Source organism: Hyla sarda, chromosome 3 (assembly GCF_029499605.1).
Source record: "Hyla sarda isolate aHylSar1 chromosome 3, aHylSar1.hap1, whole genome shotgun sequence".
NCBI classification, from domain to species: domain Eukaryota; kingdom Metazoa; phylum Chordata; class Amphibia; order Anura; family Hylidae; genus Hyla; species Hyla sarda.
Genome location: NC_079191.1, coordinates 353,630,586 through 353,655,197, shown reverse-complemented (window position 1 = coordinate 353,655,197; position 24,612 = coordinate 353,630,586). Strand labels below are relative to the sequence as shown.

General features: G+C 42.0%; 1 protein-coding gene across 4 annotated transcripts in view; it reads right to left on the bottom strand.

Moving 5' to 3' along the window:
* Positions 1–7,844: 7,844 nt before the first annotated feature.
* The window catches only part of RRBP1 (ribosome binding protein 1), an 81,139-nt gene continuing 64,371 nt past the window's right edge, over positions 7,845–24,612 (bottom strand). For 3 of the 4 annotated variants that reach the window (XM_056567606.1, XM_056567608.1, XM_056567607.1), the window contains 7 exons: positions 20,149–20,244; positions 19,106–19,189; positions 18,894–18,959; positions 16,803–16,871; positions 15,110–15,199; positions 10,197–10,340; positions 7,845–8,293 (listed from right to left, as the gene is read on the bottom strand). In XM_056567606.1, the coding sequence (XP_056423581.1) occupies positions 8,255–8,293; positions 10,197–10,340; positions 15,110–15,199; positions 16,803–16,871; positions 18,894–18,959; positions 19,106–19,189; positions 20,149–20,244 (588 nt within the window). In that variant the 3' untranslated portion in view covers positions 7,845–8,254. The remainder of the gene's footprint in view (positions 8,294–10,196; positions 10,341–15,109; positions 15,200–16,802; positions 16,872–18,893; positions 18,960–19,105; positions 19,190–20,148; positions 20,245–24,612) is intronic. The other variant, XM_056567610.1, reaches the window with a different exon arrangement.

Here is a 24,612-nt window from a genome sequence, read left to right as displayed (position 1 = left end):
AGGGATGGGTGCTGCATGGTAGGGAGCAGGTGTACCAGGGCGTTCCGGGGCTGGTTCTGAAGAATCAGCTCAACGGCTGTCCTGATGTGACCTGTTTCCTTGGTCTCACCATGAGGTTGGGGGGGGTGTAGATCCGAGGTACTCCTGTGCCTCGGGGAGTGGTGACCCCAAGGTGCCGAAACTCACTGGATGTTATAACTCACTGAACGCACTGCACCATTACTCTTCACCTTTGGCACTCCCCCTTGGTATCCCGGCCTTCTGGCTAGAATCAGGGAATTTTTTATAGATCCGGCCGGATGACCGGGCAGTATATCTGCACTCGTCCACTTATTTATTATTTTTTGATTGTCCCTGTGCCACTTTTATGAGTCTGTTATTGTACACAGCATTGTCAGGATGCAGTAGCCCTTCTCGGTGTCCCTCCTGGCGGTCTAGGGGAGGTGTGTGTGGCCATTAGGTTCCTCACCTGCCTGCAACCCCTGGGCATCTTGGCTTCGGTCAAGATGCTATCAGTATTCTCCTTGGCTGATACCTTGGTTAATGCCTAGGTTGAAGCCAGGAGCATTTTCGGCCCCTTAGTAGCTTCTGCAAAAAGGGGCATCGAACCTGGATCCTTGCAGGTGCCTTTTGGCCCAGAGGTGAAGGGTAGGTTTGTTGGGAGGCCTCTCTACTGTTGGAGAAGGGCTTGGCGATAGACTGCATCCTTTGTGCACGTTTTTTTAGTGCGACACGTCTGCACTTTTTCTTGCACTTTGGGTGACAGAGAGCACTTGCCTCCGCTATTAAAAAAAAAAAAAAAAAATCACATCATACCTTGCCTAATAGTGATGAGCGACAGGGGCAATATTCAAATTCGCGATATTTCGCATATATTTTTATACAAATATTCATCTTATATTTGTGAAATTTGCATATTTGCTATGTTCGTTCTCTTTTCTTTTCCAAGCGAAAATTCGTAATGAAATCCGCAGTGTGCGCATGCGAGATTATATTTTTCACCTAAAAGAAGGGAGGGATCAGTGTCCTCTGACTGGAAGTGCCGCTATTTGCAAAGTTGCATATTCCCAAATATTTGCATATTCGCGAAATGCCGATATTCGCATTAAAAATTTGCATTTCGAATATTTACACTCAACACTATTGCTTAATAACAAATTCCACTCTGCTACATGTGAGAAAACCGAGTCATAGGTCTTAAGATGTTAGTTTACTATAGTATAGTCCTCTTTAGTCACCTACTCTACATTTTTGCTTTCTCCCCATACATCAGCTGTATCTGCCCTGAGAGCTGGTTACTATATCAGCTGCCAGCGTCTACTATTACACCCGGTGCTGGGGTTAGACTTCGCCTTCCAACTGTCTCACAACTAAATTATTCATACACATTGAAGGCGCTTGGTCTTTGCACAGAACAGTAGAATACAATCTACATCCCTAGACAGTGTTTGTTTTGTTTTATTTCGTTACAAGTTTAATATGGAATCTTTTTAAATCATTAAATATTTTAGATTTTTTTTCTCTTAAAAGCAAACAAACATTTTTTAATAGTAGCAAGACATTTGTTTAAGTTATAAAACAATCTTAAAGGGGTACTCCAGCCAAAGACATCTTATCCCCTATCTAAAGGATAAGGGGGAGGGGGCGCCGCTGGGACCCCCAGCGATCTCAGTGCAGCACCCACATTCTATGCAAGTCTGCTGCTCCAGTCTGGTAAACCTCTGTGTTTCCGCAACTGGAGATGTGCCATCACGCCAGGGGCGCCTTGCGATCAGACATCTTATCCCCTATCCTTTGGAAAGAGGATAACATGTTTTTGGCCAGAATACCCCTTCAAAGGGGTACTCCGGTGGAAAACTTTTTTTTTTTTTTTTTTTATAAACTGGTGCCTGAAAGTTAAAGAGATTTGTAAATTACCTCTATTAAAAAAATCTTAATCCTTCCAGTACTTATTAGCCATTGAATACTACAGAGGAAATGCTTTTCTTTTTGGAACACAGAGCTCTCTGCTGACATCACGAGCACAGTGCTCTCTGCTGACATCTCTGTCCATTTTAAGAACTGTCCAGAGTAGGAGAAAATCGCCACAGCAAATATATGCTGCTCTGGTCAGTAGAATTCAGCAGCTAACACGTACTGGAAGGATTAAAATGTTTTAATTGAAGTCAGTTACAAATCTGTTTAACTTTCTGGCACCAGTTGATTTAAAAAAAAAAAAAAAAAAAGTACCCCTTTACTAAAGTTCCTGGGCCTAGCATATAACATTTTGGGGGGAATTTATCAATTAGTATACAACACATTTAAGTGCAAATTGTAAATACAACACATTTTTATGATTTAATTCCAGAAAACATGCTTCTGTATAATATTTTAGGCAGTAGTGTATAGCAAACATTTATCATTCAGTGAAAACTCGATTATGTCTTATATTTATGTGCCAGAGTAGACCATAATGAAAATGGCCTAAACAGTTTGCACAAATAAACAGATTTCTGGCGCACTGAGAATAGGACAAATTTATTATGTGCCCTGCTCCAAAATAATAAATATGTCTGAAACTAGAAGTCTTGAAAAAAAGACTGTGCACAGATGGAATTGATAAATTCCTCCCACTAGGCAAGTGAGCCAAAATTACAACTGCAGCTAAAATCTAAAAATACTATGGGGTTAAAGGGATATTCCAGGATTTTTTTTATTTGACTATACTACAGGGGCTGTAAAGTTAGTGTAGTTCATAATATAGTGTCTGTACCTGTGTGTGACGGTTTTCTCACAATTCTTATGTGATTTTCGCCCTAATATTTGTTTTTAAAGGTCAAACCATGAATCCTTTATTGAGAGAATACAAGCAGGAAAAACATGACGATAGCTAGTCATACATCAAAGGAACCGGCCAACAAGGCCAAATACAAGGAGAACAACAAGTGGTGTACATACAAGTAATGATACGTAAAACTAACACAGGCATCCTAAAAAGATACATCAATAAGACATGTACAGAAGTGCTCACCCGGGTAGGCCCCAGGGGATCCAGCATGTTACTAAAGAGAGAAGCAGTGTTGCATGTTGGGACAATGAGTAGACGAAAGCCACGGCTCCCAGACTGCCTCAAAACGCTCCACCGAATCCTCTCATATAGCAGCAATTTTCTCATAAAGCATAATAAGGTTAATTCTTTGTATAACAGTGGTAAATTGTAATACAGGGTTTCTCCACTGTGAGGCTATGTGGATTCGGGCAGCTAACAGAATCAGTTGTACTAAGCGAAATGCCCTAAATTTCATTCTAGGGGGTTTAAAGCCTAGTAAGCAGAAGGAAGGTGTCCTAGGGATTTGACAGGAAAATAAAGAAGTAAGAAGACGTAAAATATCCTCCCACAATTTAGCCACTACAGGGCATGCCCACCATACGTGATACATCGTCCCCCACACCCCACAATTTCGGAAGCACATAGGTGAGACTAATGGGTAAATGGCATGAAGTTTAGCCGGGACAAAGTAAGTTCTATGCAGCCCTTTTAGTGCAGTCTCCATTAAGGACACCTGCCAACTGCCTTGGCTTAGGGTGGTACAACAATCCCCCCATTGGGACAGCGTCAGGGCGGTACCCAGGTCCCGTTCCCAGTCCTCCATAAAGCGTAGTTTACCGTCGGTAGGAGGGGCATTCAGATGTGAGTACAACAAGGAAAGCATACCCGGTCTATCAGGTGAGTAGATCACGCAAGCCTCGAAAAAGGTAGGGTTGGAGGGTGCGGAGGTGGGCAGTTGTGAGCAGAGAAAGGAGAAAACCTGTCTGGAGCGTAGAAATTCAGTAGAAGGTGGGAGGTGTGTGGTGTTAAAGACTTCTAATGTGGGCAGCTGGCGTCTGACTAGCAAGTCATGAAGACGGAGTAGTTTGTGCTGTGCCCACCAAGAGAAGTTATGAGTAGAAAGGCCAGGAGGAAACAGGGGATTGGAAAGGATAGGAAGGAGAGGGGACACGGGGGATTGAAGGGAGAATTTAAAGCAGACCTGACGCCAGAGAGACAGCGAATAGAGAACCACCAACGCCGAGGAGGGGAGAAGGTCAGCTAGAGGACAGGAGGTCCACATCAACGCGCAATAGGAATATGGATAAAGGAGGGAGTTTTCCAAGGCGACCCAACATGGAGCACCAGCAGGTAGATTATCAAGAGCAAGCTGTGCTATCCTAGCTGCATAATAAAACTTGAGGAAATTGGGGCCTGACAAGCCCCCGACTATCCTGTTGAAATACATCATAGAGCGCGCAATACGAGGGCGCTTGTAAGCCCATATATAAGCAAACATCTTTTTGCAATGCAAGGATATCACGTTTTACTATAGGGATAGGGAGGGAGCGAAACAAGTAGAGCAGCCTGGGTAAAATCACCATTTTGATCACATTGATTCGCCCCGTCCATGAGAGATAGGGAAAGTTCCACTTAGCTAAGCCTGAACGAATAGAAGTAAATAAAGGGGTGTAGTTGCAACGGTATAGAGAGGAAACAGCAGGAGTGAGTTTCACGCCCAGATAAGACAGGACACGGGAAGAGTCCTGGAAATGAAAGTTGTGGGCTATGAGATCCTTCAGGGGGGTTGGCTACATTACAGTGAAGAACCACCTAACCCTTCTTGGCTGCGGCTTACCCCTGCCTGGCCCAAAGAGAACACATGAACATTTGGCGTGCTAACGCAGGACATGCAGGCCCCCCACACCTCCTTGCCTTTATTTACTTACAAGGTTCGTATTTAAACACTGAACACTGTATATTAATCAGTCAAGTAAGTAAGGGATGGGGGAGGGAGAAGGCATGCATGCTGTGTTATAGTACAGCCTCTTTCATACTTGAGCTCTTAGAATTGTATAAAGCTGACATATTTCTTTTAACCTGCATGCCTTTTAGGGCTCTGTACAAAAAGGAACTGTACATGATCAATTACACAGGTGAAGGATAAAAAATCTTTCCGGGAATGTTTCACTAAACATCGGTCAGCTAAAAATGATTGTTCTCAAATTTCAGCTGGTAAGTCATTGTTTTTGTTTACGTTGAAGACTTTTATCTACTTTATTCTAAGGTATATGGGCACCTTTAGAGCCCACATCTTTTGACGGATTGCACAAGAATTTCTTAAAATAGCCATCATGATTTAGGATATGTTCACACATACTGTATACACTGCAGATTTCATGCAGGGAAAGCTGCACTGTGGAATTTGAGTTTCTTTGAATATAATCTGCACTCAGTGTTGTGGATTGGATGCTGCAGATTTTCTTGCATGAAATGCATGAAGTTGTTATGCAGCCAGTCTGTTGTGTGCAGGCAAGTTTGGAAATGATCTTCATGGAATTCTCTGCAGCTTGTATGTTATCAGATGACGTCTACTGCGAAACATAAGGGAAAAAAAAAAAAAAGGACTTCCCAAAAATGAAATATTCCCTTACCTAACCAGGAGCACAATGGCTGTGTATTTCTGACCCATCAGTGCAATTCTTCTTGCTCTGATGCCAGGTGTCCTATTTAAACATTTCTTAATTTTGCTGCCTTTGAGCCCAGCTTGTGTGTTCTGGGGAGACCTAAAATGGTGGCTTACTGAAAGTACATAAGGTACAGGAATCATCTAGTCAATGTACGCCATACACCATTTCCATTCAGGGTAGGTAATGGACTAGAGAGGAGGTCGTCTCAGAATCAGGTATCCATAAAATTGTTCAGGTGACACTTGGAAAAATCTTCTCTGTGGAGTGAATTTTCATCTCTACCACAGATTGGTCAAGTTATTAATAGAAAAACTGAGATATTCGGCATTTTAAGGTTTTCACTTTATATGAGAAATGTCTGCACTCTGAATTTATAATAAAATCAACCAAAATTGAGTGTAGGTTTTGCAGTGCATGTGGCATACATTATACCTGCAGCCTTGTTTCTTCAGCCACAGACATTCCATTTTCTTCCTGTTTTCTGTAATGTATAACACCTAGTGGTACACTTAGTGGATATACATAGTATAATAAACCCACAATTGTGCATGTGAAGCAATACCTACCTATCATGCACTGGGCAGATTATAAAATGTGGGCAAGTGAGTGATAAAATGTGATGTACGTATACTGTACAGTGCTGTATGACGATACAGCGCAAGATACACTCAGCACAAGATACACACATAAAGCACCGCATGATGAAGCGGCATCATACCTGTCCACGGGTTGTGTATGGGATTTCAGCTCAGCTATAGGCAATTATTTATTACATTTTTATAATGGAGTCAGGGTGCTTGAAAAACAAAAAAACAAAGCACCCTCACTGCCCCGATTCCCCATTACCGCTGTTCCAACAGGGCCTGGCACCTGCCGCTCACTCACCACTTCCACTGAGGTGTCCACTTCACAGGAAATGGCGACTCAATTTGTCACTGGCTGATGCTGGTCGCAGCTCTGGTAAATCAACATCTGACACATTACACATTGACAGTAGGGCCGGGCGGTATGACCAAATGTGTGTATCACGGTATATTTTTACTTTTGGCAGTTCCAGGTATATAAAACGCCCCCCCCCCCCCCCCCGTATTAATTATCAGCCCACATCCCCATCGGGGTAAATACTCACATATCACCTGCATGCACTGCCCTCCTCGTCCTGTTTTTTGTGGCTGCCGGCGCTGGCACTCTATACTGTGCGGTATCCCTATGCCCGGGCTGCAGAAGGTAAACAAAATAAACTTTAACGCACCTACGTCGGCCTTACGCTGGGGACGGGAACGTCGGACAGCCGTCAGCCTATCACCGGCCGCAGAGATGTTCTGCCTCGGCCGGTGATAGGCTGAGCCCACTGTCATGTAAGAAGCCGGCTTCTTACATGACAGTGCGCTCAGCCTATCACCGGCCGAGGCAGAACACCACTGCGGCCGGTGATAGGCTGACGACTGTCCGACGTTCCCGTCCCCAGGAAACAGATGAGGCCGGTACCGGACCAACGGGATGTGAGAAAGTTTATTTTGTTTATTTTTTGCAGCCCGGGCATAGGGATACCGTACAGTATAGAGCAGTGGTCTCCAACCTGTGGACCTCCAGATGTTGCAAAACTACAACTCCCAGCATGCCCGGACAGCCGTTGGCTGTCTGGGCATGCTGGGAGTTGTAGTTTTACAACATCTGGAGGTCCGCAGGTTGGAGACCACTGGTATAGAGTGTTAGCACCAGCAGCCACAACAAACAGGACGAGAAGGGCAGCGCATGCGGGTGACATGTGAGTAGTACCCTGATGGGGATAGCACTGGGCTAATAATTAATTGGGGGGCAGAACAGCGCTCGCGGGTCACATAGGATTAGTTCCCCGATGTGGGGACAGCGCAGCGCTGGGCTGATTCATTCATTCCCGAGGGGGAGGGGCCAAACCGGTATTGCGTATGGGTTAAAATTCATATCGTGCAGCACAAAAACTTTGGTATTCGAGAGCAATGGAGATCAAGGGCAGAAGTGGGGGAGGGGATCAGAGCCCGTGAGTATGTTTAATTTTTTTTTTATTTTTTTTTATCCCAGATTATTTAAAAAAAACTAATTTGCCTCCCTGAAAAGCCCTTTCCATATCCTCCTGCAGGACTATTCCTTTATACCATGGCAGGACATGGCAGAGTGGAAAACATCTGCAAACAATCATCACTCTTGCCTGCCTGGCCCATCCATGAGCTATGTGGACAGCCATTCATCTGATGGAACAAATGCTAATGACGCTGTAATGGCAACAAGTTTTTGCTATAAATAAAGTCTTTTCTAGTTTTCCTGTTTGTATAACATTTGCATTTTTACATCAGTTTGAAAGAAGAGAGCGAAACGTTCTTTATGGCTACATCAATATTTTAATGTCATTTCAGCAACCATCAAGTCACATGATTTTATACTGGAGACCAGTTACAATATGGCATTCTCATCTTATTTCCTGCCCTTTTCATCCATACATTGTTCACAATAAAGAAATTGCACTGATTCATACATAGAGTCCACAGTCTGTCCCTTTTCATAGGCCAAGCACACGATTTAGCCCATGGGTCTATAAGGTAGATGTGAAGATATGGCATACTGACACAGTCAGTGGTTTCATCATGGAATGTTTCCTCTTCAGATTAACAAAACATGGATAGGAACTTTAAACTAAAACCTTTGGAAGTATTTTGGCTCACTAAAATATTATTATTCAAATCTCAAAAAGGAATGTTTAAGGCATTGTGGTAAGGAAAGAAAAAAATAAACATTTGGATCAAACCGATGTTCCACCAGTGATGTTGGGATCTTGTTCCTAGGAGAAAACATGAAAATGGTAAGAAACATAATTGGTTAAAAAAATGCATTCTATAGAGTGCATGGAATTATCCTATTTTCATGTACTCTGACAACTCCAGGAGGGCGTCAGGGTACATGAAATCAGGATAATTCCACAAATCAGGATCTAGTAAAGTGGGGTCCATCAAATAGTCAGACTGGGGGGGGCAGAGTCTTTGCAGCAAAGGACCCATCCTGCCCATGCATTACACAGACAACACACTGGTTACAGTGGGCATCCTGTAATTCCTTATCTCCCCAGTGGTAGCGCTGCAAGGCAATTGAACCCATAATGGTAGCTTCTACCTCAGATGGCAACTGACTGCTGGTTGCTCTACATTGGTATTAAAGGAGATATCCAGTGGTGAAAAATGTATCCCCTATCCTAAGGATAGGGGATAAGTTTCAGATCAAGGGGGTCCAACCGCTGTGGCCCCCGAGATCTCCTGTAAAGGGCCCGGCAGCCCCCAGGAAGGAGGAGTGTTGACCACCGAATTAAGCGACACGCCCCCTCAATACAACTCTATGGTAGAGCCGGAGAGCTGCCTTCGGCTATCTCCAGCTATGCCATGGCGATGTATTGAGGGGGCGTGTCAGCCGCCACTTCGTGCGGTGGTCGACACCCGCTATCTGGCCAGTGAGCCAGGGCCCCGGACAGGAGATCGCGGGGGGCCCCAGCAGTCGGAACCCCCCCCCCTGCAATCTGATAGGGGATACGTTTTTCAGCACTGGACTACCCTTTAACTTACTTTTATGAGAGCCACTTTAATAATTTCGCTGATTTATTTTTACTACTATTAATTCAGTTTGAGAATTTACAAGGGACGCCTTAAGAGCAGGGTATGGGCTCAAAGAAACATCTTCTGAAACACTATTCCTCCACTAAAATAGATCTTCTTGCTGCACCCGGCATTCGTTTAGAGCATTGGGGGGCAGCGCCAAAGGCTCATGACGCCCCCTCCCATAGACTTGCATCGAGGGGGCGTGGCCGTGACATCATGAGCCTCGGCCCCGCAAAGCCAGTCATTCGGCACAGAGCGAAGTACGCTCCGTGCACCAGATGTCTGGGGTGCCCCAGCCGCGATCGCGGGGGTCCCCAGCAGTGGGTCCCCCCCCCCCAATCAGGCATCTTATCCACTATCCTATGGATAGGGGATAAGATGTCTAGGGGCAGAGTACCCCTTTAAGTTGCTGTCTCCTGTTGGGTAGTCTACTTTTTTTGTTTTGATTTTTTTTCTATATGGGCGATTGATCGTCTAAACAGTTTAGTGGATTTTTCCACACAGGCATCTACAGTTAACCAATTGATGTTGAAAGTTATTAAAAGGGAACGTGTCATCAAGCTTACTGACCCACAAATCATTGGGACAGTCCCTGGCAGCTTCTTCACATGACACTGGCCACGATTGATAGATCTCTCCTTGTTTGGGTATAGACAGGGAGAGGTCTATCAATAAAGGCCGGCTAGGCAGACAGAAGTTTCCAAGGACCGCCCCAATGACTCGGGGTTCAGGCAGCATAAGAGTGACGAGAGGTTGCCTAGAAAGAATATACATAAGTGGGAAAATTGGATAGATGTTAGTGAGTTAAGGTAAGTTTAAAAGGAGTTGGACCACAAAACAGAAGCTCAATGTGTGACCAATAGGGATCTGACCACATTGACCCCCACAAGCACATGAGCAGTGTCCCATTTCCTCAGTTTGAATGGAGTGGCAGTCGAACACGCACACCACAGCTCCATGCTCAACCATCACTATTCAACTCAGTGACTCGGGACCCCATGTTTGTGATTGTTGGGGTTCCAGCAGTTGCCTTTGCAGAGATTTATGGTCCAACACATGAAATTTACAGGAGGAAGAATGAGGAGAATGAGTTAGTACCGGTAACTGTAGTCTGTTTTGCAGCAGTTTATAGTGTTCCTTTTCCTTAGATAGTTGTTCCTGAGAAGACTTCAAGAGCTGTAGCAGTTTGTTAGCTGCTTGACCTAAATCTCGTGTTAGTTTTTTTTCCTTCTCAAGCCTCTCCTATAATATTTGCATAGAAGGACAAGGTTAGTTGTATCCAGACAGGTTGTGAGGACATACATATGCCCTGTACTGAAGTGCGATTTGCGCAACAATCTTAGTGGTTAAGGTAGGTCAGTAGAACATAAATAAAAGTACAGAGTTAGATTCAATAATGTCAATGTTTCGTCTCTCTCAGGCATTGTTCATAACGGACCCATATGGTGGTAAACGGAAGGACAGAATGTCCAGAGCCTCCTGCAGGGATGAAGTCTTATTTCTGGGGGCTCTGTATATTCTGTCCTTCCATTTACCACCATATAGATCCATTGACAACAAGGCCAAGCAGGGAAGAAAAGTTGGCATTCTTGGATTTAACTTGGTACTCATATCTTTGTTACACTAACTTACTTGTCGGTGTCCCTTTAACTTCATTAATAAAGATTACCACAGTGTGTTTTGGAAGGAAATGTCTAGCTGCCCCAAAAACCATTTCATGTTCCCCTGACATTCATCTTATCAGTGTGTTAAAGCAGTACTCCGGGATTTAAGAATTGTGTTTCAGACTGCCAGTAAAAAAAAAAAAAAAAAATGGGTACATACACGTGACGCTCCCCCGGTGCCTCTGGTAACCCGCTCCAGTCTCCGCCGCGATCCTCTTCCTGGTCAGTGAGTCATACTGCACTCAGCCAATCACTGGCTGCAGCGAATTCCCACCTCAGCTGGCGATAGGCTGAGCGGCAGTGGGACGTTTTTGGTCCCGGCACCAGAAAGAAGACCAGAGTGCAGTATGACTCACCAACCACTGGCAACCAGGAAGAGGATCGCGGCGGAGGCCGAGCAGGTATGTATCCCTTTTTTTTTTTTTTTTTTTTTTTTTACTGCCAGCAGTCTGAAAACACAATTTTTACATCCCAGAGTACTCCTTTAAGTTTAACATAATATGGACTAGGAATATGGCCTAGAATGACTGGGCATGGTTTGCCAGGAAACGAAGTTTGGCTTAAATGCAACATGTTATTACAGGTTATATGAATATTGTATTATAAGACAAAAAGACTTGGCACTTAAAGGTGCAGTTAGGTGATTTATTTCATCTACAATCCACAAGGTAAATAGATAACGTTTCGATCAAACATTGACCTTCATCAGATCTAGAGTCATACAACATAGATGTCATTAAGTATACATATGCACAAAGTGGTGTATAAAAAGGATGTCCTTTGATTTAGAACAGGGCACTGTTTATTTGTCCACTTGTTTTCATTAAATGACATCCTTTTTATACACAACTTTGTGCATATGTATACTTAATGACATCTATGTTGTATGATTCTAGATCTGATGAAGGTCAATGTTTGACCGAAACGTTATCTATTAACCTTGTGGATTGTAGATGAAATAAATCACCTAACTGCAACTTTTTGTCTTATGAGCTTAAGGAGTGGGATCCTACTTGTGCCCTATTTTGACCACCTATAACGTTTTCATTTTTCCGTATATAGGGTGGTATCAGGGCTCATTTTTTGCACTGTCATCTGTATGTGATACCACATTTGCATATATAAAACTTTTAGATCATTTTTTCTTTGTTTTGGAATAAAATGTGACTAAAAAGCTGCATTTTTGGACTTATTTTATTTTTTACGTTTACGCTGTTGCACACGCGGTGATACCAAAAAATTTATGCTTTTTGGGGGTAAAATGGGAAAAACAGACAATTACATTTTTTATTGGGGGAGGGGATTTTTAACTTTTTTTTTTACTATTTATTTCAAAATTTTTCTTTTTCTTTCTTTCTTTTCTTTTTATTTTTTTTTACACTTTTTAGGTCTCCATAGGGGACTATCTATAGCAGTGGTCTATAGCAGTTGTAGTTTTACAACATCTGGAGGTCCACAGGTTGGAGACCACTGATCTATAGCAATCCTTTGATTGCTAATACTGTTCAGTGCTATGCATAGGACATAGCACTGATCAGTATTATCGGCTATCTCCTGCTCTGGTCTGCTCGATCTCAGACCAGAGCAGGAGACACCGGGAGACGGACAGAGGCAGGTGAGGGGACCTCTGTCCGCCATTACAGATGATCGGATCACCGCGGCTGCGCTGTGGGCGATCCGATCATTTATTTTAAGATGCAATGTAGGAGAAGTGTATATATAAATGTATATACTGATTGCGTATTTTCTCAAATCTGGGCTTATATAGTTAGTTTAATACTAAATAGTTATAAATAATTAATGTATCTATATATGTTGGTGGTAATTGGTGAAAGAAAAGAAAAGGATGTTATATATATATATATATATATATATATATATATATATATATACCTGAGTATATGTATGAGTAGAGAATATGTATAGATATTGTGTAGGTAATACAAAGAGTGATTAGGTGATGTATGTGAATGGGTGGTAAAATAAGTGATTTAGGAGAATTCAGTATATTTCAATATTTATTTATAATAATTATGACTGTCTACCCCTGCAGGGCCCTTGCATAGGGTAGAAAAACAGTACAAATAATAGTAAATTAGTTTAAAATGTATATCTTTTTGACAAATAATTAATAGTAAAAACGTATACATATATATACAGGTGTATATATATATATATATGGAAACCAGCTACTGTTCGCTTTCCGGGATGCAAGGCAATAGTGTTAAATAACATTGCAGTATTATACTTTGTATCCGGTTTATGAAGATAGTTTAGTGTCCAATTTTAGATTGTTAGTGTCACAAGGATTTGAACAAGTATCGGTGGTGGTAAAACGTGGATACCGGTATCCACATTTACCACGTTTTGGCTTCAACTGCTTATCACCAGTCTCTCCCCTGCTCCCCCTTCCCTCCCCCTTTTTCTCATCCTTATCTATGTAGTCTATGTTCCCATAACAGGACAATTTATGGCCCATCTTAGTGGGAATTCTCCACATCTATTGTCTTAACCCCTGCATATCTGTGAGATGTAACCTGTGTCTTCTGCTTGTGAGCTTAGATTTGCTTTGGACTTGATAAAGAGAGGAATCCCGAAAGCGTCTCTACAAAATGCTGTTAGTCCAATAAAAAAGGTATTACAAGATACTGCAACATTTTATGATTTGCATCTGCATATATATATATATATATATATATATATATATAACATCCTTTTCTTTTCTTTCACCAATTACCACCAACATATATAAATAAATGTATTATTTACAACTATTTAGTATTAAACTAACTATATAAGCCCAGATTTGAGAAAATACGCAATCAGTATATACATTTCTCCTACACATTGTAAATAAGGTTGTATGGGATACACAACCTCGGCGTGAGTACTCATCTGGCAGATAATTCCATATAATCACATTTTCGGTTGCAGCTATCTCCCAATATATATATATATATTTTTCTATTTTAAGATGCACACTGCCGCAGATGCCGTGATCTGCACTGATCACGGCATCTGAAGGGTTAATGGCTGACATCCGCGCGTTTGCGGATGTCCGGTGGGCCCCGGCTGCTGCTAGCAGCCTGAACCTGCCATGTATGACGCGAGCACCGCTCCGATGCTCGCGGTCATACACAGGACGTAAATGTACGTCCTGGTGCGCCAAGTACCGCCGCACCAAGACGTACATTTACGTCCGTGGTCGTTAAGGGGTTAAAAGGTCCTTTTGCACAGGGTTATTACTGTATAATAATTGGGAAGAATGTAAATGTGCAGTAAACCCACAGTCAGCATGAACTCATTTGGCATGTCGTTCAGACACGTGATTACAAAGTTACATGGGCCTTACACCCCGGCTGTCACTCAAGACTCATTCCCTATAGAATCTAATGTAGTGAATGAGTCGGTTTGGTATCCAGAGAGTCAGTGGAGTGGGCTGTCATGCACTTTACAGTTCTAGCTTGTGATCTTAGGAAGTCTCAAATGACAGTGACACATTAAAGGGGTACTCCGCCCCTAGACATCTTATGCCCTTTCCAAAGGATAGGGGATAAGATGTCTGATCGCGGGGGTCCCGCAGATGGGACCCCTGCGATCTATGTGAAGCACCCGACGTTCGTTTAGAATGTTGGGTGCGAGGGTCGTGATGTCACGGCCACGCCCCCTCAATGCAAGTCTATGGGAGGGGCGTGACGGCAGTCACGCCCCTCCCATAGACTTGCATTGAGGGGGCGTGGCATGACATCACAACCCCTGCCGCCCGCACATGTTCCGAACGCTGGGGCAGCGGAGTACCCCTTAAACTCCCTCATGTAAAACAGTCGTATGCTGGTTGTTAGAGGAGATACAAGGAAAAGATGAAAAGTAAGCAATCTCAAGTGTTTAAAATTGTAGGAAAAAGAAAAAAATCATATAAATGCATTTGCTAAAAGGACCACTACGGTTCGGTAAATACGTCCAGGCAAATCTCATCTCAATTTCTGACCTCCCTGCAATGGATAGAATCATTCGCTGACATAAACCCTTGAAAATATAGCACAATATCGAAATAGGCAATATACTGGTTTAGCACATAAAATGGCTTTATCTAAAGTGAAAGGTTCCCCCTACACTGAGGGGGAGATTTATCAAAACCTGTCCAGAGGAAACGTTACTGAGTTGCCCATAGCAACCAATCAGATGGCTTCTTTCATATATGACAAGGCCTCTGCAAAATGAAAGCAGCGATCTGATTGGTTGCTATGGGCAACTCAGCAACTTTTCCTCTAGACAGGTTTTGATAAATCTCCCTCACTATCTCTACAGAACAATAAAAAACATGAAACAAAATGGCGCCGCCCTCACCTTCAGCTGCTGGGCTTCCTCTATACCAGTTGAGGTCTCTTCTGCAGTTTTTAGTTTCTCCAACTCCTGTTGCAAGCTGTACATGGATTTCTGTTCAATGAGAATATAAGAAACAAGTCGGGATTTAACACTTTGTTGTGCGTCATCACTTCAATGTAGGTTCTTTGTCACTAGATGATCCACAATACTGAGTACTAGTTATCATACCCTCCTACTAAGGGTGCATTCACACCACGTTTTTGCAATACAGTTCCCGTATCAGGTTTTTGATCAAAAACGGATTCCTCAAAAGCTGACTAAACTGTATCAAAACCTGTGCACAAATTTTAACCCATATACGGTTGAAAACCATATACGGTTCGAAAAATGATGTCCAGTTGCATCCGTTTAAGAAAAAAAACATATACATTTTTAACTTTTCACTCCATTTTGAATAAAGTTTCACTTGTTTGATTGAAATTCCAAGAAAAAAAAACTGTGCAAAGTCCAAAAACGTATGGTGAAAACTGGATGGAACTGTATGCACATACGGTTCTGCTCGGTTCCCATTGACTCCCATGTAAAAAATAAAAATAAAACGTATACGGTTTAATACAGTTTTTCACCCGGACCAAAAACCGTGGTAGACTACGGTTTTGGGTACAGGAAAAAAACTGACAAAACTGTACAGGATGCAAAATGGACGCAACCTGATGCATCTTTTGGCATACGGTTATCAATGGAGAGTCAATGCATACGTTTTCTAATACGGTTCCATACGCTTTTCACATTGAAAAAGTATACGGGAACTGTATTGCAAAAACGTGGTGTGAATGCACCCTAAGGGTGCATGCACACCACGTTTTGCAATACAGTTCCCGTATCAGGTTTTTGATGAAAAACGGATTCCTCAAAACCTGACTAAACTGTATCAAAACGTGTGTACAAATTTTAACCCGTATACAGTTAAAAACTGTATACGGTTTGAAAAATGATGTCCCGTTGCATCCGTTTTTTAAGAAAAAAAAAATTATACGTTTTTAACTTTTTACTCCATTTTGAATAAAGTTTCACTTGTTTGATTGAAATTCCAAGAGAAAAAAAAACTGTGCAAAGTCAAAAACCATATGGTGAAAACCGGATGGAACCGTACGCACATACAGTTCTGTACAGTTCCCATTGACTCCCATGTTAAAAAAATAAAAATAAAAAAAACATATACAATTTAATACAGTTTTTCAACTGGACCAAAAAAACGTGGTAGACTACGTTTTTGGGTACGGGGAAAAAAACGGATAAGACGCAAAACGGACTAAACTGGATGATGCCTTTGACATACGGTTTACAATGTTAAGACAATGCATACGGTTTTCTATACAGTTCCATACGGTTTTTAACTTGAAACCGTATACGGGAACTGTATAGCAAAAACGTGGTGTGCATGCACCCTAAGAGAACTGGAACTCTACTTGAATCCAATATACCAGTGTTTGCCAACCAGGGTGACTCCTGCTGTTGCAAAACTACAACTCCCAGCATGCTCGGACAGCCAAAGGCTGTCCGAGCATGCTGGGAGTTGTAGTTTTGTAACAGCTGGAGGCACCCTGGTTGGGAAACACTGCAATCTAGTGACCCTCTATGCTCGACGTTATGTTGTCTGTGAGCTACATGTCATGCACGTACCCATCAACACTACACATGGAGACATATTTACCTCTTCCAGCTCTTCCGATATATTCTGCCCTTCATTTTGTTCATCCAAACTGGACTGTGGAACCTTCAGCTAGGTAACAAAGTATTCAAAAATATTGTTGTGAGGCCTATTTCTGAAATTTGACAACAATACTGCCAACTACTAATGTCACTTAAAGGGGTACTCCTGTGGAAAACTTTTTTTTTTTTTTTTTTTTTTTTTAAATCAACTGGTACCAGAAAGTCAAACAGATTTGTAAATCACTTCTATTAAAAAATATTAATCCTTCCAGTACTTTATAGAGGCTATATACTAAAGAGAAATCCAAAAAAGAAATGCATTTCCTCTGATGTCAAGACCACAGTGCTCTCTGCTGACCTCTGCTGTCCATTTTAGGAACTGTCCAGAGTAGGAGAAAATCCCCATAGCAAACATATGCTGCTCTGGACAGTTCCTAAAATGGACAGCAGAGGTCAGCAGAGAGCACTGTGCTCATGACATCAGAGGAAATGCATTTCTTTTTTTGTATTTCTCTTTAGTATACAGCCCCTAAAAAGTACTGGAAGGATTAAGATTTTTTAATAGAAGTGATTTACAAATCTGTTTAACTTGATTTAAACATAAATAAATAAATAAATAAAATAAATAAAAGTTTCCTACGGGAGTACCCCTTTAAATGGTGAAAGAAAGTAGAAGTATACAGTGCAGAATGTAGAGGTAAAAGCAGTTATGAGATTCCCTCATCATTGACAGCCAATATACAGTGGTCCCTCAAGTTACAATATTCATTGGTTCTGGGACGACCATTGTATGTTGAAACCATTGTATGTTGAGACCAGAACTCTATGGAAACCTGGTAATTGGTTCTGAAGCCACCAAAATGTCATCCAAAAATAGGAAAAAGTGAGAATTAAAGAAAAATAAGTAGAAAACGAATATAGATAAAGCAAAACAAAAAATAAAAATAAAGGGAACCTGTCGCTAAAAGGGTACCTTTACTTTAATCATGCTTCCATTGGCAGGATATATCCAAAAATATCAGGGCGGCTTCTGATCCCATAACTTGCTTGCAGACTATCGCAATTTGGAGACAGGAGTTGCCGGCAGTGCCATAGACTTTTAGGTGACTTCTGGCAATTCCATCTCCAGATTGCGATAATCTGTAAGTCAGTCATACGATCAGAAGCCGCCATAACATTTCTGGATATATCCTACAGCAGGATTAGAGGTACACAGTGATTTATTGTGTACTCGGAACAGCTGTACCCTCTCCAAGCAGTCCTAGTTAGAACTTGGGCAAGGACCTGGACTCCAAGTCAACAAGGCAGTCCCTGTCCTGTAAGTCAGGCCCGCGGACCTCTCAGAGCTCGGCTACTTTGAGACATGGCAGCCATTCAGAAGGCATAATAGATCCACCTACGGCTCGAAACGCATCAGTGTTTCGTGTGTGTTCTTTTATTCTCCATGGATATCCTTTGGTTTTAACTTAATGAATTGAATTGAAGTGAAGTTTTAATTCACCTTTCTATCACTATCTTCTGGACAGCTGGAGGTCCCTGTTTTTCTGCCCTCTTCAATATCTTTCGCCAGGATAAGGCCCGTTGCTTGCTTGCCCTGCTCTCCATACCTGAAGTGAATTTACAGTCCTCTACTCTGCTATAGTGGTGAGCTGAATCTTTTTTTTGTATGAGGGTGCGTTCACACTACGGAATCTCCGCTCGCTGAATTCCGCCTGGCGGCCGCCGCCGACGGTGCTTCGGCGCTAGGGCCGCGGGGCACTGAGCCGTCACCATTGACGGCTAAGCAGTGCTCACGGAATCCGCGCAAAGAATGAACATGTTCTTTCTTTGCACGGAACAATTTCAGCCGCGGAAATTCTGCAGTGTGAACGGGTCTCGCGGAGACCCATTCACACTAATGTTAAGTTCACACCGCGGAATTCCGTTGTGTGAACATGGCCTAATAGATCAGTGCCTGTGTTTTATGCTGCCTGACAGGTTCTCTTTATTTGAAATAAAAAATAATAATAAAAAATAGACAAGGACAGTGATAGCACTTTTTATTAAATTTTTTTTTTTATGCTGTTTGCCAAGTTCTTTGCGGTTTACTAACCTGGTGACCATTTGAGCTGTGAGAGTCATGTACATGATTCTGCATTTCACTTAACTGCTGCCTGAGCTGTATAACAAAGGAGATCCAGTATAAGGCTTGGTGTAGTAAGACATGGACATCACAATGTAGTATGACCACAGTAGCCGAACTCCTCGGAGTTACAGATTGTTCCTCTAACTGCAATCATCACTAAATGTCATTGTAAACCTTACCAGAGAAAGCTCTTTGCTCTGTTTTCTGGCTTCTGCTTTTGTAGATTCCAGCTGTTCTTGTGATTCCGACAGAAGCTGCCTCAACTGTATTAGCGAACATGGAAAAAAATTGTTAAAAACCAATAAGAAGACTCCAATTTATATGTTATATATAAAGGAAGTACAGAAAATGCGGGGGTTCTGTACCCGAGCGCTACTGTTAAGTAGAGTCGGTAGGCCAATAGGTACACAGGATGCTTTTTATTTAATTCGCACATAAAAAGTACAACTGGACAACGCGTTTCGGCATGCTCTCACGCCTTCCTCAGGTCCACAATATAAATTTTGTGGCGCCCTGTGTCCTGGCGGCAACCCGCCAGGACACAGGTACCCATTCACAGGACGCCACAAAATTTATATTGTGGACCTGTGGAAGGCGCGAGATCACGCCGAAACGCGTTGTCCAGTTGTACTTTTAATGTACGAATTAAATAAAAAACCTCCTGTGTACCTATTGGCCTACCAACTCTACTTTACAGTAGCGCTTGGGTACAGAACCCCCGCATTTTCTGTACTTCCTTTCGTATAGCTTCTTCCGTTGCCCTGCCCTGGACGTAACGGACAAGGGGGTACCAAGCAGCAAGCTGTAATAACCCGCCCCACACTACTCCAGAGCAGCGCCATATATGCCGTACTGCTCTTAGAGGTCAGTACCACTGCACAGGTGTGGTGGTGGGGTCCTTTCTATCTCTCTTCTTCTATTCAAGAGGTACAAAACTTACTACGCCAGAGAGCGCCCCGCATCTTTTTTTCCTTTTCCTCCCTTTCTAATTGATATGTTGTATACTGTCGGATATAGGATGAATTATTTTGGATGCAAGTAAGGGGTCTAGGGCAGTGTTTCCCAACCAGGGTGCCTCAAGCTGTTGCAAAACGACAACTCCCAGCATGCCCGGACAGCCGAAGGCTGTCCGGGCATGCTGGGAGTTGTCGTTTTGCAACAGCTTGAAGCACCCTGGTTGGGAAACCCTGGTCTAGGGGGTCTATATAGTCAGGATACATACACTCTCCACCTCTTTAGAGTACGTCTGACACTCTGTGCTGGATGTATTCATCTGGGTTTCCAGCTGGGCCTCCATAAGTGCGATACATTCCTTCAACTAAAAGACAAAACGATAAGACAATTCTTCTAACATTTATTTTATTTTACTTGTGCATTTATGTCCGTAAAAATGTCCCTTTTTGCTTATTACAGATGAAAGTGTGTGTGTGTGTAGAATAAAATATGTTGGTAAATATTTCGATGTGTGAACTTAGCGTTGGGCTGCGTTCACATATATGAGGTTGTGTCCAGTCATTCGTTTTATGCCGAAACTTGACACAACCGGTGACAAAGTTGAAAACAAGTGCACAGAGAAATGTTCCGCACAACTTTTATTTCCTCTTTTAGGACACATCCAGTGACACAAATGAGGTCACAAAACTGTCCCAAAGTGGGATCAGATTTGTCATTAGGCTTCCTCTGCTGTTTTTCTACTGGACCATAATGGATATTAACCCCTTAAGAACGGACCCATTTTTTACCTCAATGACCAGGATCTTTTTTTATTTTTTTATTTGACATGTGTCTCTTTAAATGGTAATAACTGTAAAACGCTTTTTCTGAGAGGAGCAATTCTGATATTGTTTCTTCGTGACATATTGTACTTTATATAAGTGGTGCATTTTTTGTTGAAACATGCAGCATTGTGTGTGAAAAACTCCAAAATATTGTGAAAAACTGGAAAATTTCTGGCTTTTTAAAAAAAATTTATGGTGTACACTGTGCGGTAAAAGTTATATTTATTCTGTGGGTCAGTACGATTATGGCGATACCCATTTTATACAGTTTTCTATTCTTTTTCCATTTCTGAGCAAAATTCTTTTTCTGCCATTCATTTTCCAACAGCCATAACTTTTTTATTTTTTTGTCTGACGCCAGTTAGTAAGGGCTTATTTTTTGCGGGATGAGCTGTACTTTTCATTGGTATCATTTTGGCGATACGTGCTACCTTTTGATCTTTTTTATTCCGCTATTTGTACCAAAATTGGTGAGTTTTGCGGGGTTTTTTTTTGTTTTGTTTGTTACAGTGTTCACCGTACGGGATAATTTTCATTATAGTTTTATAGAACACGTCATTACGGACATGGCAATACCTATTATGTATATGATTTGTGTTTTTGATCTTTTATGGTGATATTACAGGGCTTTGATTGGGAAAGGGGCTTTTTATATTTTTTTTTTACACTTCATACTTTTATTGAAGAACTTTTTATAAAATTTTTTACACTTTTTGCAAAAAGTGCAAAAACCTGCAAAAAGTGTAAAAAATTTAATAAAAAGTTCTTCAATAAAAGTACTGCAGTCTCTTGCTGGATCTCACAGGCTTCTGTAGCAGGCAGACAGGAGGTCATGATCTAACCTAGCAACCTAGGGGGAGGTGTTATCAAATACTGATACAGAAGGTAAATGGGACATCTTTAAATCTACTCTAAATAACTATACAGCTAAATATATACCAAAGGGGAACAAATATAAACGATTAAAACTAAATCCTACATGGCTGACAAATGAGGTTAAAAGAGCAATAAACAACAAAAAAATAGCCTTCAAAAAATACAAATCTGATGGGTCAGCTATAACATTTAAACAGTACAAAGAGCTTAATAAAATCTGCAAAAATGTAATAAAAACAGCAAAAATTCAAAATGAGAGACAGGTGGCCGAAGAAAGCAAAACTAATCCTAAATATTTTTTTAGATATATAAATACAAAAAAACCAAGGACAGAGCATGTAGGACCCCTTAATAATGATAATGGGGAGGTTGTCACGGGCGATCAAGAGAAGGCGGAGCTACTGAATGGGTTCTTTAGTTCTGTATATACTATGGAAGAAGGAGCTGACATTGGTCAGGTCAGTGCTGGTAACACATCATATAATGTATTGAACTGGCTTAATGTAGAGATGGTACAAGGTAAGTTAAGTAAAGTAAATGTAAGCAAATCTCCAGGGCCGGATGGACTACACCCAAGAGTTCTTAGAGAGGTAAGTTCAGTAATATCTGTACCCTTGTTCATGATATTTAGAGATTCTCTGGTGTCTGGTATTGTGCCAAGGGACTGGCGCAAGGCTAATGTGGTACCAATCTTCAAGAAGGGCTCTAGGTCTTCGCCAGGCAATTATAGACCGGTAAGTCTAACGTGCATTGTGGGTAAATTGTTTGAAGGACTTATAAGGGATTACATACAGGAATACATAGGGGATAATAGTATTATAAGTGATAGCCAGCATGGGTTTACTAAGGATAGAAGTTGTCAAACCAATCTAATTTGCTTTTATGAAGAGGTTAGTAGAAGCCTTGACAGAGGAATGGCTGTGGATATAGTGTTTCTGGATTTTGCCAAAGCATTTGATACTGTCCCTCACAGACATCTGACAGGTAAGTTAAGGTCCTTGGGCTTGGAAACTTTAGTTTGTAACTGGATTGAACACTGGCTCATGGATCGTACCCAGAGAGTGGTGGTCAATGATTCGTACTCTGATTGGTCCCCGGTTATTAGTGGTGTACCCCAAGGTTCAGTACTGGGCCCGCTGCTGTTTAATTTATTTATCAATGATATAGAGGATGGTATTAACAGCTCTGTTTCTATCTTTGCAGATGACACCAAGCTTTGTAGCACGGTACAGTCTATAGAGGATGTGCATAAGTTACAAGATGACTTGGATAGACTAAGTGTCTGGGCATCCACTTGGCAAATGAGGTTCAATGTGGATAAATGTAAAGTTATGCATCTGGGTACTAATAACCTGCATGCGTCGTATGTCTTAGGGGGGATTAAACTGGCAGAATCACTGGTAGAGAAGGATCTGGGTGTACTTGTAGATCACAGACTACAAAATAGCATGCAATGTCAGGCTGCTGCTTCCAAAGCCGGCAGGATATTGTCATGTATAAAAAGAGGCATGGACTCGAGGGGCAGGGACATAATACTCCCCCTTTATAAAGCATTGGTACGGCCTCACCTGGAATATGCTGTTCAGTTTTGGTCGCCTGTTCATAAAAGGGACACTGCGGAGTTGGAAAGGGTGCAGAGACGCGCGACTAAACTAATATGGGGCATGGAACATCTTAGCTATGAGGAGCGATTAAAGGAGTTACAATTGTTTAGTCTTGAGAAGAGACGTTTAAGGGGGGATATGATAAACGTATATAAGTATATAAATGGCCCATACAAAAAATATGGAGAAAAACTGTTCCAGGTTAAACCCCCCCAAAGGACGAGGGGGCACTCCCTCCGTCTGGAGAAGAAAAGGTTTAGTCTAAAGGGGCGGCACGCCTTCTTTACCGTGAGGACTGTGAATTTATGGAACGGTCTACCTCAGGAACTGGTCACAGCAGGAACAATTAACAGCTTTAAAGCAGGGTTAGATACATTCCTGGAACAAAATAACATTAATGCTTATGCAGAATTATAAAACTACATCCCTTTCCCTTATCCCCTTACATCCTTCCCTTCAATCCCCTGGTTGGACTTGATGGACGTATGTCTTTTTTCAACCATACTAACTATGTAACTATGTAACTATGTAACCAAGCATGCTCCCCCTGTCAACACCATAGATCACAGCATCTATGGGGTTAATGCTGCCGGGACCGTCGCGATCGCGGCCCTGACAACTGTAGCGGGACACCGGCTGTGATTGACCGCCGGATCCCGCGGCAGTGCAGGAGATCGCTAGGACATATGCACACGTCCCAGCGCACGAACGTGTCGGGTGCTGGGACGTATGTTAGTCCTATAGCGGGATGGGTTAAAGGAATACCCTAGAAAATTTGCTTTCAGCCCTCTCACTAAGCATTTCGCATGATACACCACAAAAAACCTAACCATTTTTTTCAATCGGAATACACACCTGAGCTCAGGAATCTGCTGTCAATCCCACTGAATGGGACTAATCTGCATCAGTGACAGCTACTACAATCAGACGGTACCCTAACAATGTCTGCCACACATTGCACAGCATATTCTTCCCTAGGAAAACAACACCAGGTAAACCTAGCTCTAAAGTAGAGGGAAGAAAACCTCCTGGCTGTGAAAGACAGATCAAGTGTTGGATTTCCACAAAGATAAAGTGTGTGTGTGTGTGGTGGGGGGGGGGGGGGGGGCATTTAATCCATGACTAACATGCTCAAAAATGCCTTTAACAGAGGGTTATTTTCAGACCTAGTGTCTAGGATAGCATGGACTGTAAATACTGCACTGCTTACATAGTAAAAATTTGCATTACTGTACTATACCAAAAAAGTTTAAAGAAAATAAACAAACACACAATCTGCATGTACACAACAAAGTATACATCAAAACTATACACAACATATGTACAACAAATCTATACCAGTAAAAGACAACATATTTAAATACCACTGTCACAGAAACCAAATATGGAAGACTGTTGTGTGACTAAATCCAGAGCATATAGGCCGGG